The 16,044-nt window shown below is 40.2% G+C and overlaps 1 protein-coding gene across 1 annotated transcript; it reads right to left on the reverse strand.

The window, feature by feature from the left end:
• Positions 1 to 3,548: 3,548 nt before the first annotated feature.
• Positions 3,549 to 15,948, reverse strand: mst1 (macrophage stimulating 1). Its single transcript, XM_056391388.1, has 18 exons — positions 15,754 to 15,948; positions 15,126 to 15,270; positions 13,662 to 13,777; positions 13,452 to 13,566; positions 12,185 to 12,321; positions 11,425 to 11,545; positions 11,137 to 11,255; positions 9,470 to 9,638; positions 8,830 to 8,960; positions 7,766 to 7,868; positions 6,952 to 7,088; positions 6,774 to 6,806; positions 6,548 to 6,662; positions 6,382 to 6,459; positions 5,454 to 5,600; positions 5,255 to 5,361; positions 4,817 to 4,956; positions 3,549 to 3,843 (listed from the first exon to the last, which is right to left on the reverse strand). The coding sequence occupies exons 1-18, from the start codon at positions 15,800 to 15,802 to the stop codon at positions 3,682 to 3,684; spliced, it is 2,124 nt and encodes a 707-aa protein (XP_056247363.1). The 5' UTR covers positions 15,803 to 15,948; the 3' UTR covers positions 3,549 to 3,681.
• Between the last annotated feature and the right edge of the window lie 96 nt (positions 15,949 to 16,044).

Raw genomic sequence — 16,044 nt, forward strand, 5'->3', positions numbered from 1 at the left:
ATTTCTCCTGCAGCAGCAGACCGTCCTCTCAACCAGTCTGTGTTTGGCAGTCAAGTACGGGACTGAATGTACTTTTTGCATATGGGCGGCAATTGCAACCATAAAAACACATTCTTTTACAGACTTTAAAGAAGGTGCGTAAAGCGTTGCTGAAGCGGACCCGCGAATGCAAAGCTTCCAGGCTTTGGTTGAAGTTAGCTGGCACATGTTAACGGCGAACAGTCGAGGCCATCAAGAGTTTTAAAGCGAAGAGTCGGCGCTCACTAACACAACATCCCCCTGCTTCCATCACTTGCGCAATCGATCTCAAATGTGTTGGGTTTTGGAGTGATAACAACAGGTCCGCCGCCGAAATGGATGAACCGAGAGCCAGCAAAGAGCTGCAAAAACTTTACCAAGACGGACAAAAGCGGGCAACACAGGTGCAAAAGCTCTCCTTTCAGAGCAGCCACACAACATACATGCATACATTCAGGCTATAGGCTCCATGTTGAGGCTCAGTAATCCTGTTCATGCAGGCAGCGCCAAATGCAACACAATGAGAGCAGAGACTGTTGAACTTACCTTGAGTCGGTTTGCAGTTTTACCTGGAAGTTCACACAGTCGGCTCACTTTGTGCTCCTGCACAACTATGAAAATCTTAGTATATCGACCGTCTCATTGGCTGGAATGAAAGGGTAATCTCTCTCTCTCTCTCTCTCTCTCTCTCTCTCTCTCTCTCTCTCTCTCTCTCTCTCTCTCACTCACTCTCTCACTCTCTCCCTCCTCCTCTAATCGGAAATGTGTGTGATCCCCCCAGACGTCCAGTCACGAATACCCCAGTTGCAGTATAATGGGGGGTTGTAGCAGAGCAGTATGCATTGCATACTTTCTCTATTAAAGCATGTTTCAAGAAAGAACGAGGGTAGGAGGGTTGAAACAGAGGACCCCGCCCCGAAAAGCTCACCCACTTGAGAGAGGAAAAGAGAGAGGGAGAGAAGGAGACGGGCATCAGACAGGAGCTCGGGTAGAGTCTGGTTCCGGGGTTCCCAAAGTGGGGTCCGGGGGGCTGGGAAGTTCCCCACAGAAGGGAGGAAAAAGTTTTGCTTCAGTGGAAATGATGGTGAGATCAGACAGATTCGAGCAGAGGTTTTAATCTCTCTCTCTCACACACACACTCTCTCTCTCTCTCCCTGCTGTTATCTCCCCACCTACAGTGTTAGAGATATACTCCTGTAAGTCAGAACAAAGTACAGAAATATCAAATGAGGTTTCAAAAAACAAAATCTGCAAGGTAGCTGTCTGATATGCATTTGTTTGAGAACCAATTTGCCCCACTTTAGTTAATTTATCATCATGCACTGCATGCAAACATACATTAGAACTGAGAAGCAGTGAAAAAACAGATATATTTGTTCCTCCTGTGTGAGTAAAAATAGACGCCATTAGACGCCATCTCCAGTCATTCATTATTTTATTCTATTATTCTCTAACCAGTTAATCTATGTATATATATATTTTTTATTATTATCATTTTCAAATGTAATTAAATAAAATTTTTAATTCATATTCTAGAGTGGACAGTTAAGTTGAATAGTTTTGCTACATATTTAGGTTTATTGTCAGTTCTTTGGGATTTTCAAGCGGTAACTTTGTAAGTTTGCACAAACTGATAAATACAGATGGAAATGTTTGAACCACGGTGGATACACATTCCAGGGACGGCTAATACTGGACTGCTCATGGAGTCATGTCAGGTGAGCATGCTGGCATGAGACCAGAACATAAAGCTTTAAGTTACAAAGATGAAGCTCAGCACATGATTTGAACGGTTTACAGTGTCAGTTTCATGATGTAATTCTGAAATTCACAGACTGAATAATATCCTGTGAAAGCAGAATATTACAATGAGTTTTAAAAAAAAAAAAGGAATTATACAGAAATACAGAAAATGTTTGCTCTTCCAGCCTTGACATAATTTCTCTGGTAATAACCATAAGATACATAAAACAGAATAACAAAGAAATCATTTGCATATTTTTGTAGCAGCATTTATGTTGCTGAGAATCGGTAGTCAAATATGAATTTGATTAGTCACTCACTATAAATATTACTAAATGAAAGTGAATAGAATGACACTAAAAAAAAACTGTCAACCCGCCATTTCCAAATGCTGTGTAAAGCAGGAGGATAATTGGCCATCAGTAGTTATCTGTAGACATGTTCTACACTTCAGTCCCATTAAGTTCCTATTTCTGCAAAAAATAAAATAAATAAAATGTCAGTATCTTCTGATTGTTCAAGACAAAAGAAAATGGTTGCTGTGAAAATTACCAGGAGAAAGAAACAAAGATATAATGGGGAATAAGAAAGGGGGGGGGGGGGGTTGCATGAGAGAGTATTGTGCGTGTGTGTCTATGTGTGTGTGTCAGACAGAGAGAGTTCAGTGGCCTTCTGCAGGCTGGTGTGTCTGAGATTCGGTTGGACTCTGATCTTGAGGTTTATTTAAGCTGAATTCCGTGGGCTCATCAGGACCGGGTTACAAAAATCCTCCTATAGAACTAGAAAGAATGTGCAGCGCATACAGTTCTGCATAAGGCACAAAGGCATGTCTTTAGAGGTGGGGGCAGGCATCAAAAGACAGGCAGAGAAGGGATTTCTTTAGAGGCTGGGGGCAAAGAAGGTATTTTGGAGCTCCATTCAGTGCCAGGGAGAGGAGGGGAGGCATTTTGTGGTAAAGGGTGCATTTCCAGGGGATGTTAGGAACTTAAAAACTGCTGCAAACCCCGCACACCTCCTCTGTTATTGGAAGTTAATTAGCTCCAGTCATTCTTCTCTGAACCCGAGGGGCTACAATTAGTTTTGATCCTTAAATCCTTTAGTTTTTGGTGAATAAATAACAAAAACTGGCAACACTTTACTTTAACTCTGCCTATTTAGCATTTATAGGCAGCACATAAACATTTAATAAAATTGTTGACTACACGCTATAATGTAATTGTGAGTCAACAACTATAACTCCTGCTGTGGGCTGCCATAAGTGGAGGCTGGTGTATAAACCAGTAATGAAAGACAATATAGTAAATATAGTTGTAATAATAGAAAATATGTCTTTTGAAAAGTAAATATGTAAAAGAAATGCTTAAAAGTGCTTGCAACGACATCATAGTGTGTTAAAAAACAATTTATTTAATGTCTGTATACTGCTTATAAATACTAAACAGGGGTGCCGAAAGTAAAGTTAAATTTAAAACTTTACATACATTTTTATGCTGCATGGCCTTTTTTTGTTTGGCACCCTAGCGCACATGATTGTGTTTTGGGAATGTAAATGTTTTTTTTCCTATTCTGTCTGGTGCAACAGGCCCTTCATGAATTTAAAATGGCTCTACCAATACACCTAAAACAATCAACTGAATGTACATGGATGTAAAAATTAACTTCTTAACTATTTCTCCATGAAGAAGCGCATCTACCTGCAATGTTTTCTACATCTTTTAATGAAACAAGCATGTTAAAACTCATAATAATAAAATCCGATATAATAAACTGTCATTATACATTTGGTGTATTATTTATATTTTTTAATTGTAAAAGAAATATCTGAGAAGAACAAAAATGTAAATGGTCAACTGAATAACTGCTCCAGAGGAGTTTAAAAGTGGATTTGATCAGTCCCTTGTTGGATGGCGGTACCCGTCTTTAAGCCATCTCCATGACCTTCTTGATCCAGTCCACATAGACAGAGACGCGGATGAAGATGTTGGGCTGTCCCGCATGTCCACAGCGCCTCATGGGGATGATCACACCCTCGAGTACCCAGCATTCCCTGTTCTGACACGCCAAAGGGCCGCCATAGTCTCTCTGCAGACACATAGGAACAACACTCTAGAGTCATTATTTGTCTCTGTTATGACTGACTGTCACTGCTGAGGTTGGAAACATCTTGCAGTCACATCTTGTCCAGTCCACCTCCATTATCCAAATGGTGAATGTGTTTGATTTATAGGAACATATAAATAGCTATATGGTCTTTGCTTAAAGTGATTTTCATCATCAAAAGATTTTCCTCACTATCAGTATTTGAACTTTTTTAGCACTCTCTCAGCACTTTCTTCTTGGCCATTAAAGGAATAGTTTAGAACGCATATTCGCTTCAACACTTGGCCTGCCTCTGCCCAACGTTAACACAACCCACCTAACAGCTCACCTAAAGCTGAAAGGCACATAATCCCCTTTACACCACAAACTGCCATATTTAAACTTCTGTTTTTGAATGGATTGAATGTAAATATGAAGCTAGAGCCAGCAACCAGCTAGCATAGTTCACCACAAAGACTGGAAAAAGCTCATTTTGTTCTTTATATGTATAACGTAATATATTTATAGATTCTAGTAGGCGGAGTTCGTTACCTGCAGTGTTTCCCTCGGTTTCCAGTCTTTGTGCTATAAGCTAAGCTAAACAGCTGCAGGATGTAAGTTCATATTTAAAACTCAGGCATGACAGTGGTATGTCATCTAACTCTCTGTAAGAAAGAAAATGTTGAACTATTCCTTTAATGCCATTGCACCTTGTAGTAGTTGCCAAAGAAAATGGTCAGTATTGGGGCATCCTGGTGACCTAGTGTTTAAGATGTATACCATATTAACAACAATATCTCGGGTTTGGCCTGTGTGTCATGTCTGCATACTGTAACCAATCTACTTAAGGCAAAATCTCAAAAAGAAAATAGTAATTGCAGAAATTCTGCTGCAGCTCCAAATGATAACTACAAATATTTCACTCAAAAACTGACAGTAAAGCTTTGACGCTGGGCACGTTTGTATGGACACCTACCTCACAGGCACCTACGCCACCCTGGAAAGAGCTTGTGCACATCTCATTCTCACGAACACGACCTCTGAAGTATTTGTTGCATTCCTTGTTACTAAGAACTGGTATGTGGGCCACGTTAAGGATAGTCTCATCTCCAGTCCCTTGGAAAACATAAAGGAGGAGAAACGAGTTAGCAGCTAATGTGTTTAGAGAGATGGAGGAAAAGAAAAGTAAGGTGGACAGATGTTGAATGGTTCTGGAAATAGCAACGCCATCTGTTGCTCAACGGTCTGAATAGCTTTCTCTTTTTGATGCAACATTACTTCAAGGGCAGGAACAAGATGCTTGTCCCAAGGAATCTATTATTAATCACTGCAAAAGAAGCATATTGTAGTTGCATGAAGCGCAGCATGTAGTGAATTCAGTGTCAAGTTATCATTTCTAAAGGATTATACTTGCCTCTCGTCTCACCCCATCCTGCGATCTCACAGGTCGTCCTCTCAGCTACAATGTAGCGCTCAGGAGGGAGGCAGATCTGAGAGACACGCTCATTAAACTGGGCAGGGCTAAAGAAAGAAGAAGGAGATTACTGGTATGTCTGAGCGTGTGTGTGTGTGAGCGCGTGTGTGTGAGCTGAGGACATTTTGACAGTACACACTATTCCAGTTGTAGCATGACCAACTGAGACTCTGAGGGCCCGCAGACGATCTTAGTTAGAGGGATGGTTTGTACACCGGGCTCTCCTTCTTGTGGATCACGAAACAGTGTCCCCATCATGGCCGAGTACCCGGGCAGGTCCACGTAGCTGTGAACACATGCAAACAAGTAACATGGAAATATAAGTATTATGTTCATCCATTGTAGTTTAGCATGTTAGTCTGCTAACATGTGCAAACTAGTGCTTAACACAAAGTACAGCTGAAGATGATGGGCATGTCATTATGTATTTGGTCATAAGCCAACATATTGGAAAAATTTTAATTTTGAACTGATGATTCCAGTGGAGATAATATTAGGTGATCACCAAATGAATGTGAGGGATCCATGAATGTGTGTATCAAATTTCTTGGTAATCCATCCAGTAAAAACCTCATGGTGGCACTAGAGAAAAAGTCTGGGAATTTACAAAACCCATTAGGATTCCCTGTCTAGACAACATGGATATCTGTGCCAAATTTCATGTGAGTCCAACCAATAGTTGTTGATATTTCAATATGGACCAATGGGTTGGATCAACATTAGCTCCATTAGAGTAATGCTGCTAGCATGGCTAAATATTGTTCAAATCAAAGCAGAAGAGACTGAGATATCCTGACTTTTAGTTCCTAGTGTGAGATAGTTTTTATCATTTTGTTGGTGGTGAATAAATAAAAAATGTGAACTACTTTACTTACATTTTCATGATAAATCTTGTTTTGCACCTCAGCATGCAGGCTAATGTTTTGGGAATATTTTTCTGCTTATTCTGCCTGAACGCTGGTGGATTTTGGCTGCTTGCAACAGGCAGCTCATGAATTTAAATGACTCTGCTGATGCGCCCTGCTGATGGGTTGTGCTCCAAAAACCTTCAAATAAATAAAGTTTACCAAGAGGAGAAACACTGCTTGGTGCTGATCACCCATCTGGGGTTAACCAGGGATCCTCCACAGAAATGGTTTCCTTTCCTGCACACAAGGGGTCAGAGGTCACACACAGCACAGCAGAGCGTATTTAACCTGTTCATGACCAAACACAGTGGGCTCTCAGACTCACCTGTCCCTGAGACTCACTGTCCACGGCGAGTTTCCAGGAATCCCATTCACGATACGCAACCTCGTGCTCTGGGCACGGTCCTCTCTCTTCCCGCACTCACTAAAATCAGCTGGCTCTGTGTTCGCAAAAAGGCATGCAGAAGAAAGATGAAATATTATCGTGAAAATACACAAGGACACATGTTGTCAGCTTGGAAATCTTACTTCATATTCATTCAGAAACTAACCTACTGATTCAGTCAGGGACACTTTCTCTCCAGCTGTTTGAAAACATCAAGAAACAGATGAATCGTTAAATTGCCTGTCAGGAAACAGAAGCTCTGGATGAATTTTGCACAACACAGTGCATGAAACTAAGTTAAACATCATCAGATAGTCAAAGATGGCAGAGTTCTGTATCGGTACCACACTGTTTGATGGCACAGTAGTCGAACTCAGTTTTGGGGTCAGTGGTGTAGCACCAGGGTCCATGCTGGTCCCCATCTGGGTTACGACAGTAGTTCTGTGTCAGATTGGCCTCAGGATGGGTCCTCGGGTTTATCCTGGAATATTACACAGATTGTTTTTGTTAAAGCTATAAGCATCTCATAAATGTCACAAATTTGTGGAGCGAGGAATTATAATTTTTCTTTTTCAATTTTTCTTCGATTGGATGTTGCCTCCTGGACCATGAAGCAGCTCAATTTCAAATTTCATACAACAGACTAACGTGTAAAGTATGTACTGTATGTAATCTTTATAGAACTATTTTTTTAGTTAGTAGCCTATAAAAGAAGTCAACATATCTAACTGGTATAACTCATTATATTTCAATCAATTGAATCATCTCTGAGTTTAATTTAACAAAGAAATAGAAAAATGTTTTTCCAAAAATGTAACTTTTCCAGTTGTGAGCAGCTCCTCCCTTTCCTTTAAGCATTGCATTGTGCGAGAATATTGTTTGCACTATTGGAGAATAGCACACTACAAATATTTTTCTGCATGCGCACTGACTGTTTTCAGTATTCTTTGTTTTGTCACTTTTCTAGTGTGAACATGCAGCACACTGCTTAGAGTTAGTATGTACTACCGCTAATGGACACAGCTTTAATATAGAGGAAGCGAGCAGAGCTGTTCTTTAGCTTGTGTCGTAAATCTCCCCCAAAGGCCTGCAGACTGTTAACTTCTCGTTAGATACAGAAAATCATCTGTCTTTGAAAGACTTTAATGGTCAGCGTACTTGGTGCGGTGAGGTGTATTAACGTTCCATTTCTGGCAGGTGATCCCCTTACGGGTTTTTCGGACCATTCCTCTGTAGTTTCTTCCATTTTCATGGTAGCAATCTGAAAAAAAGACATTGCTATCATGACAGTGACCTTGATGAATGATGGAATTCAGTGAAAGTCATAAAAAAAAAAAGTTTTTGATAGAATTTAATAGAACACTGCCAATTCCTGTTCTATGCCTATCGTCATGCAGCATCGTAGCTACAACTGAGGACACTACATGGCCAGTTTAATTCTACAGCCTCATAATGGCATTACAGGTGGACATAGCTTTAACTCTGTTGCAATTACAGCAATGTTTATCATAGTTTGATTTAAGGAAATATTTGCTTTCTGGCGGGAGTTAGATGAGAAGATAGATACCACTCTCTCATTCATTAGTCGAGGCAGATGGCTGTTCACCCTGAGTCTGGTTCTACTCGAGGTTTCTGCCTCTTTAAAGGAAGTTTTTCCTTGACGCTGTTGCCTAGCGCTTGCTCTTGGTGGGAAATGTTGGGTCTCTGTAAATAATATTATAAAGAGAGGGTCTAGACCTGCTCTGTTTGGAAAGTGCTTTGAGATAACTTCTGTTGTGAACTGGCGCTATACAAATAAAAATTGATTTGACTTAAATATAAGGCTACAACCAGCAGCCTGTTGGATTAGCTCAGTATAAAGACTGGAAATAAGAGGAAACAGGTAGCCTGGCTCTGTCTGAACAATAAAAACAACCTCCTACCAGCTAAGCTAAGACAAACAGCTGCTGGCTGGGCATCTACCTCTCAGCAAGAAGAAGAAAATGTAGACTGTACATTAATAGCTCACTGAATAAATTAAAATGGAGTCCATGAGTCAAAAAATGCCTTGGGTTGGGGGTTTGCATTAGAGGTGACTTGCATCCATGACCTCTAGATTTCCAGAATCCTGTTTACAGCAGCCCAGTATATCCTCATGTGAGTATTTGCACCATCTTAGTGCCATTACAACATTGCCTGAATTTATCTTTTATTTTTCTCAAATCTGAAACAAAGAGCTGTACCCTCTGCTTCTATGTCGTCTGCACAGCGTTTGATCTGTAGGCAGAGAGCAGTCCTCATCTCTGGCACAGATGTGAAGCACCAGGGAGCCTCCGACCCATCTGGATTACGACAGTAGTTCTCCTCCAAACCCCTGGATGAAGTGCAACACGCAAATCAGCTTAAACAACGTCCACTGGCTGATCAGCGATGCATTAAATGACCTGCTAAACAGACATACGATATTGACCTCGCCCCCCTAATTTAGATACATGAAGATTACACCAATGCTTCTTGCAACTTCTACTAAAAATGGATGACCGAAAAGCTCATAATTGATTTTGTCATGATGAATGATCACTGCGTCACAAATAAGCTTAATATTCATTTCACATCTATATTGTCACTCAGAGAGAGCAACCCGATTTTTAATGTGCAGTTGCTGACAATCTATCATCGACTGTCAACTGTCAGCAGAGAAATAAGATCGCAAGAAAATTCCCTGCAATGACATCTTGACATTAATATTCATGTGTGAGGCAAACAGAACACTTTCAAACCAACAGGCGGTGAGTGAAGGAAGTGACCCCAAAGTACTTTTACCTTTCAGCCACACTCAACTTCTTCCCCTTCCTCCATCATGCTGTATCTGGGTATGCTTACTTGCATTCATATGTGTTTGGGTAGAAGGGATGCTCATGAGGATACTGGGCGTCCCACCGCTGGCAGGGGATACCCGATGTTGTCTCGTTGACTTTACCACGGTAATCCTCCCCACGGCTGCGGAAACAGTTGGTGGTGAAGCTGGAGCGCTTCTCAATGCGAACCTCAGCTGGGCAGAAGGAGAAAATTGAAGAGGAAATTAAATTTTGTGTTACAGATCTTCTTTGGATGAAACAGAGAATGATGGTTATTAGATGTGGGCCCACTGGGCAGGACTCTTCACCAATTAACGAGAAGAGGAAATTTTGTGGATATTCAATTTATGTTGGAATATTCAATTGAAAAAAATCTTATTTTTGGGTGAGGTATTTCTTTCAGCCCAGCTTTTTTCAGCAGGAATATTCCAGTGTTTCCAATATGATAACACAGAAAGACTGGGTCTATAAACTACAGAGTAGCCATGCTGTCAGACTGAATATGTTTGTGTGGAACTATTTAACAAATACAATTAAACAATTTTCTTTTCATAAGTCCTTGATTGTGTGAGAATAATTCATACTCTGCTGTATAGAGTAAAATGTATTCATCCTATAAATATATATGGTATACAATGTGACATTGAAAAGATTAAAGTGAGGATTTTATTGTGGTCCTGTAGGTCAGTGATTTTAGTTTGACTATTCCAGACTATTTTACACACATACTGTAAATACAAAAGAACATATGTAGTATTTTCTTTATATATTTTTGTTGCTTGTTATGATAAAGAGAATTTATTTGGAGCAGTGATTTGTGTTTCTGGCTACACCACAGGATGGTGCTATCTTATAGACTTTCAGGCTACAGTGATCTCTGCTCTCAGTGGAAATAACAGTGTTGCCAGGCTCATCTTGCACAACTCTTGTCGAAATTTTGGATAAAACACTGATGCCCTGTTTGGATTATTTATTTATTTATACTCTGAAGTTAAAAGTTCAGCATTTGAGTCTGTTTGCTGTGTCATTTCTTAAATATCCAACATAGTAGCCCCAGTAGGCTATTGATTTTTTAATTTATATATAATTGTACAAATTACTTATTTCCTTTTATCATAGCTTTAAATTGAGTTTTTAAAAGGCTCAATAGTGAAATGTTACAACAATCTGTAAACTCTCTGTAGCCGGACTATCCAAATAAAGTGTGACCCAATTCTGAAATGTCTCACAATTTGGGAGGTAATTTGCACAAACAACAAAAAGGTGATTTTCCTAAATTTAATTATACTGACTAAATGAGACTCCCTAATTCCACTATGTCTCCTTAATGCTGCAGATATCGACTCAATTTGGCCCACCTCTCGAACTAATGACAAAAAACAAAACAGGAAACTAACAAGCCGGTTGAATCCAACGAACCTTTGCTGTTACACAGGACATGATCATTGAGTCATCTGACAATTAATCGGTTGATCTATAAACTGTGATAAAATAGTGAGACGTGTTGTTTTGTCCAACACCCTGCCCAAAACCCAAAGATATTCAATTTACTATCATAGAAAATTAAGAAAAGCAGCAAAATGTCACAAACACTTTTGCTTAAAATAACTGAAGCGATTACCCAATCTTTCCAGCTCTAATCTTATTATGAGCATTTCTAATAGTGCCACTGTAACAAAAGCACCATCTTACTGCACTTGCTGATCTCGCAATTCTCTCTCTCCACCTCAGGGTCTGTTGTGTAACACCAGGGCACCGGAGAGGCGTCAGGGTTACGGCAGTAGTTGTCATCTAAACTCTTATCGGGATACCTGAAAAATACATGTGAGCCGTTTATTGATGTCCACAGTCACAAAACAAAGCACTAACAGGACTGCATCAGTAGAAAGTCGCGTGTGACATTTACATGTTGGTTCAGTTTCAGTTTCACTTGGCTAAACAGGTGCATGACAGATAATGTGGGAATGAATGCACAAGTACTTTTCAGGCTGGTAGATGTGCTGGTGGGGGTACTGCTGGTCCCATCTCTGACACTCCCTGCCACTCACCGTGTGGTCGACCTGGCCTCTGTAGTCCTCTCCATTACATGTGATACATACCTCTGCAAACAAAACCACAAACAAAGTGTCGAAGTCAGAGGTGTGAAATGTGAGAAGATGTAAAGAAAAGATCGCACATACAGAAACACTTCATTTTACAGGTCCCATCATTTCCAAGTAATCTCCTTTGAGGGAATTGATGTAATTAGAATTTCTTAGGAAGGTTCCTGGAGAAGACTGTGTAATTTGTTGCTAATTACAGGGAAAATGGAGACTGTGTTTAATTGGTACACCTGTTAATTACAACCTTCTTTTACTAAAGTAACCATCTTTTAGTCAGTGCACATTAAGTCAACTGAACATGCAAAAATATTTTTTAAAAATGTGTATATAACAAGTAAGCATACTCACCAAATAAATGAATATTTATTTGCGTTTAAATAACTCATTAAAACTGAAGGGGTTCTTTCAAGGAAATTCATCTGGAAATCTACAACTGCTTATAAACTACACTGAAGTAAATACTAATTTATATTCCTAATTCTTTCTTTAAAACTGTGTCTGTACTTTCTCTGAATATTGTCTAGATTTTCCTCATAATTAGTGGCAAATTACATAGAAAACCTCCTAGAAATTTCAGGACCCATAAATACAGTATGACCCATCACATGTGCTTAATGCGTGGTTATGAACACATGTACCATCTTTGCACTGGGGAATGTTGCAGCTTTCATAGCGTCGCTCAGGATCCGTGGTGTAGCACCAGGGACCTATTCGATCCCCATCTGGATTCCTGCAATAGTTCAACTCCAGGCCATTAGCAGCTGTGGGAGTCCACCTGAGACAGACAGAGAGTTTTCCAGTGAGTCTTATAGTTATATAGTGGAGTCAGAAGGTTATTAGGACACATTTCAGATGTGTTGGCTCTGTACTTAAGCACACTTGACTCTGACTGTAAGGTTGAAGTGGGTGTTTAAATCCACTTCAGATCAACAATGTAGCACTCAGACAGGAAGTAACTGGACAAATTAACAAACTTAAATCTGTTACACCTCTGCACTATTTCATTTGCTCCACTGAAAGCCTCCCGGAACTGCCGTCAATTCCACCACCTCTGGTTTCATTCTGCTGCAACCTCTGCGACTTCCCACCCACTCTCCCACCCACTTTTCCTTCGTGTTCACCTCCGCTCTGCCTCCTATTAGCACATTTTCCTCATTAGAGGTGAATTTATACCAACGAGTGGTAGCTGCTAACTGAGTGCAAGGCTCCAAAAAGTGTAGGAGTCCTGCCACAGGCCCATTCCGGTAAAGGATGCATCTTTTCTCTCATTCACCCCTCTCACTGAGATTGATGTGTGAAAACTTCGGACTGGTAGTCGTCCTACTACATGTGCACTGGACCCCATTCCCACAAACCTCCGCCAAGCTATATATTCCACCATTATACCAGCAATAACACGTGATGAAGGCTTCAGTGGCTTCGGGAACATTTTCAACCGCATTCAAACAGGCTCAGGAAAATCCTCAAAAAGCCCACACTTGACCTTACTCAAGTGGAGAACTATCAACCGGTTTCTCTACTTCCATTTTTACCTGAGTATATCGAAAGGTTACAGGATACAGGATGACCTCCTTTAACCAAATTAGTTGTATTTTAAGAGCCGTCACGCCACTGAAAAGGCTCTGTTGTAAGGTTTGATTTGTCTCACTGGGCGCTACATCTGCTATGCAGACGACACCCAAGTATACTTGTTGTTCGTGCCAGACAACCACACGGTCTCTGCACTGTTTTGAGACGTTTACTGTTCACCCAGTATGGATGTGAAGACCTTTAAACACATGTGAAGATGAAACGCCAATCTATTCTCATGTTTCATTTCAAAGTCAATGTAGTGAAACAATGTCCTAAAACCCTCGGACTGCACTGTATGAAAGACTTAATGACTCCTCAGAGGATGAGTCTCACCTGTGATCATGAGGAAACTTGGACCACCACTGTTGGCAGGTGAGGCCGCTGTTTGTGGTGAAAACCTTCCCTCGGTAGTCTTCCCCTTTCCCCACGATGCACTTTCTGACATAGACTTCACAATGAAAACAGACGATTAAACAACTCCAGTACCGACACATCAAACTGATCACTGTACCGTCACACAATGTGAGCGCATGTGAATCTCACCCTTCTTCTCGTAAAGGTCACAGTTTACATTTCTCTTCACCTCTGCGTTGCTGCCATCACCCACCCAGGGCAGATGCTTACAGGTGACAGTCGGACGTGTCTCATAGTTAAACGCTCTGGTGGTGAGGGATATTTTCATGTCAAAAGTCTATACATTAATGGCTACACACTTAAACATAGAAGACATTTATGGGTTATCATTAATAGCTTTATTTTCTGACACATATATAAAAAGACATTTCAGGTTTGTGACCTGTCATCCTTATTACAACCTAAGTTCTACCAGTAATAATAACATTAATTTACATTAATTAATAGCGAATGTCCGGATCTCAATCACAATTTACAGAGCGACTTCCTGTTTCAACTGATGATGCACTGCACTTGTAAGAGCCATAATAAGAAAGGCTATGTGCCAATATATATTGTGATTCCACAGGACTGTGTTGTGAGTAATTAACTGTTGTTGCTGAAATTAAAATTGAAATAGTTATAACATTTCCATTATTATCAATCATGTCATGGTTGACAGCTCATAGTTGGAGGTGGAATTAATTAGGTCTGTGGAGCGAGACAGGTTTTGAACAAGAGGATAGCAAAAATGTTTTTTTTCTTTTCACTGTTTATTTTTCAAACTAAACTTTCATGTTAGTTACCGGCTTCTGAAGATTTCTTTAGTGTCAGAGTCAATGCATTTACACAGATTTTAAGTCAATAGTAGTTGGTGGTTAAATAGAACAACACAGAATGTGTGCAAACACAGTTTTCCTGTGCAATGAGGGATTATTAATGATATTAACAATATTTTTTAATACAACCTACAACCCTAAATTAATGGTTTTCCACTTTATAACAAGACGTGAACACTTACACTTGCAAAGTACAGCATGTCATCAATGACTAGATGGCAAAACAGTCTCACCACAAGGTCCCTTAAAAGTTTTTCTAGAGCTTTTGACCATATCACATGATCTTCCTCAGCAGAGGAAGCTTGCCCAGTTTTCACTCCATGACAATGAACTTTGAAACAACACACATGATAACTCCTTAAGATGCTCAGATAAATGTATAGTTTAAAAAAAGCATTTTGATGAAAACTGAGCAAACTCTATCTGCTGATGAAGGTCATGAGATATGACTGAAAACCTCTGAACAGCTACTACTGTCCATCGAGCTGGGATTGTTTTGCCAACTGATGCTTCCAAGGTCAAGGGTGAACGTTTAGTCTCATTAGTGAATGGGTCTGGCCCTGACGCTCTAAAGTCCAACTGAGTCTCAAATAAAATATATTACACAACATCTCTTAAATATGAGCTCACAACCTGGCAACCAGAAAGTTGTTTTTATTTGTGTAGTTAGTCATAAATAACAAATAATAAGGCTGTTTTATTTATGGCCTCATGGGGAAAAAGGTGCCTAGTGATGATCACAACCTGCTGTATTAAATGGGTTTAATGTGGATACCTGCAGTCCAGTGACTGTGCGCAGCGTAAGGCACACTCCTCCAGGTTCAGGCCCTGTAACAGCAACACTCGTGCTGAGTTCCAGGAGGTAGGAACCAGTTCTCTGCCCTCAGAGCGCTGGAAGTCATTCAGACGACTGCGGTACCCTGTTTATACACAACAGAACCAGAACCGCGGTTTCTACAGGCTGTCTTTAAATTTATCCTGGAGTGCAGGTGCTAACTGAACTCGTACCAACTACATCATTTGGGCATGAGCCTGCACACATACAACCTTTGGACCAAGAGACCAACAGCTGAGACCAGAAAAAGCTTTTAAGAGCAACATATCTGGTTACTGAAACAATCAACCACCACTAATATTACTGCTGCTGCCACTACAACTACAACAATCACTAGCATGTATTTACACAGAACTAAATTGAATTCCTTGTACTCACTAAACTAAACTGAAAATAATTTATTGGTTGTATTTTGGGGATTTCTTCATTTTTGTAGTTTAAGACATAATCTTAGAAAACTCAAAATCTGCTGCCAAAAACACATTCAAATCAAAACGTCATTATCCTCATAACAAATACAACTTTTAGTCATTTAAAATTAAAAACAGGGATCATAAAACTTTCTTACCAGTGACCAGTCCGACTGTCAGGAGAATACAGGACAGAAGCAGTTTCATTGTTTGTGGTCTGTGGTAGATAGAGACTTATAATACTGGATAATAGTGTGGCCACAGACTGGGATCCTGCGGCGATTTGGGTTTTTTTTTCTTCTGTAGATCACCCTGATAGAAGAGAAAAATCCCCAGATGTTCAGAAGGAGTGTGGCAATCCACGCAGAAAGCAAAAAAAAAAAAAAATCCTGCCTAAAACACAACCACCCACACGCGAACCCTGCGCTCTTATTCAAACAGAGGCCTTA

Source organism: Seriola aureovittata, chromosome 2, assembly GCF_021018895.1.
Source record: "Seriola aureovittata isolate HTS-2021-v1 ecotype China chromosome 2, ASM2101889v1, whole genome shotgun sequence".
In the NCBI taxonomy this organism is placed as follows: domain Eukaryota; kingdom Metazoa; phylum Chordata; class Actinopteri; order Carangiformes; family Carangidae; genus Seriola; species Seriola aureovittata.

Bases quoted from the DNA above. Each gene is read 5' to 3' on its own strand.
- mst1 (XM_056391388.1), bottom strand. From the start codon at position 15,802: ATGAAACTGCTTCTGTCCTGTATTCTCCTGACAGTCGGACTGGTCACT. The intron at 9,639-11,136 runs GTAAGATGGTGC...CCTTCTGCCCAG, and splicing joins TTGCGAGATCAGCAAGTGCA to CTGAGGTTCGCATTGAGAAG. The intron at 4,957-5,254 runs GCAAGTATAATC...ATGTTTTCCAAG, and splicing joins AGGATGGGGTGAGACGAGAG to GGACTGGAGATGAGACTATC.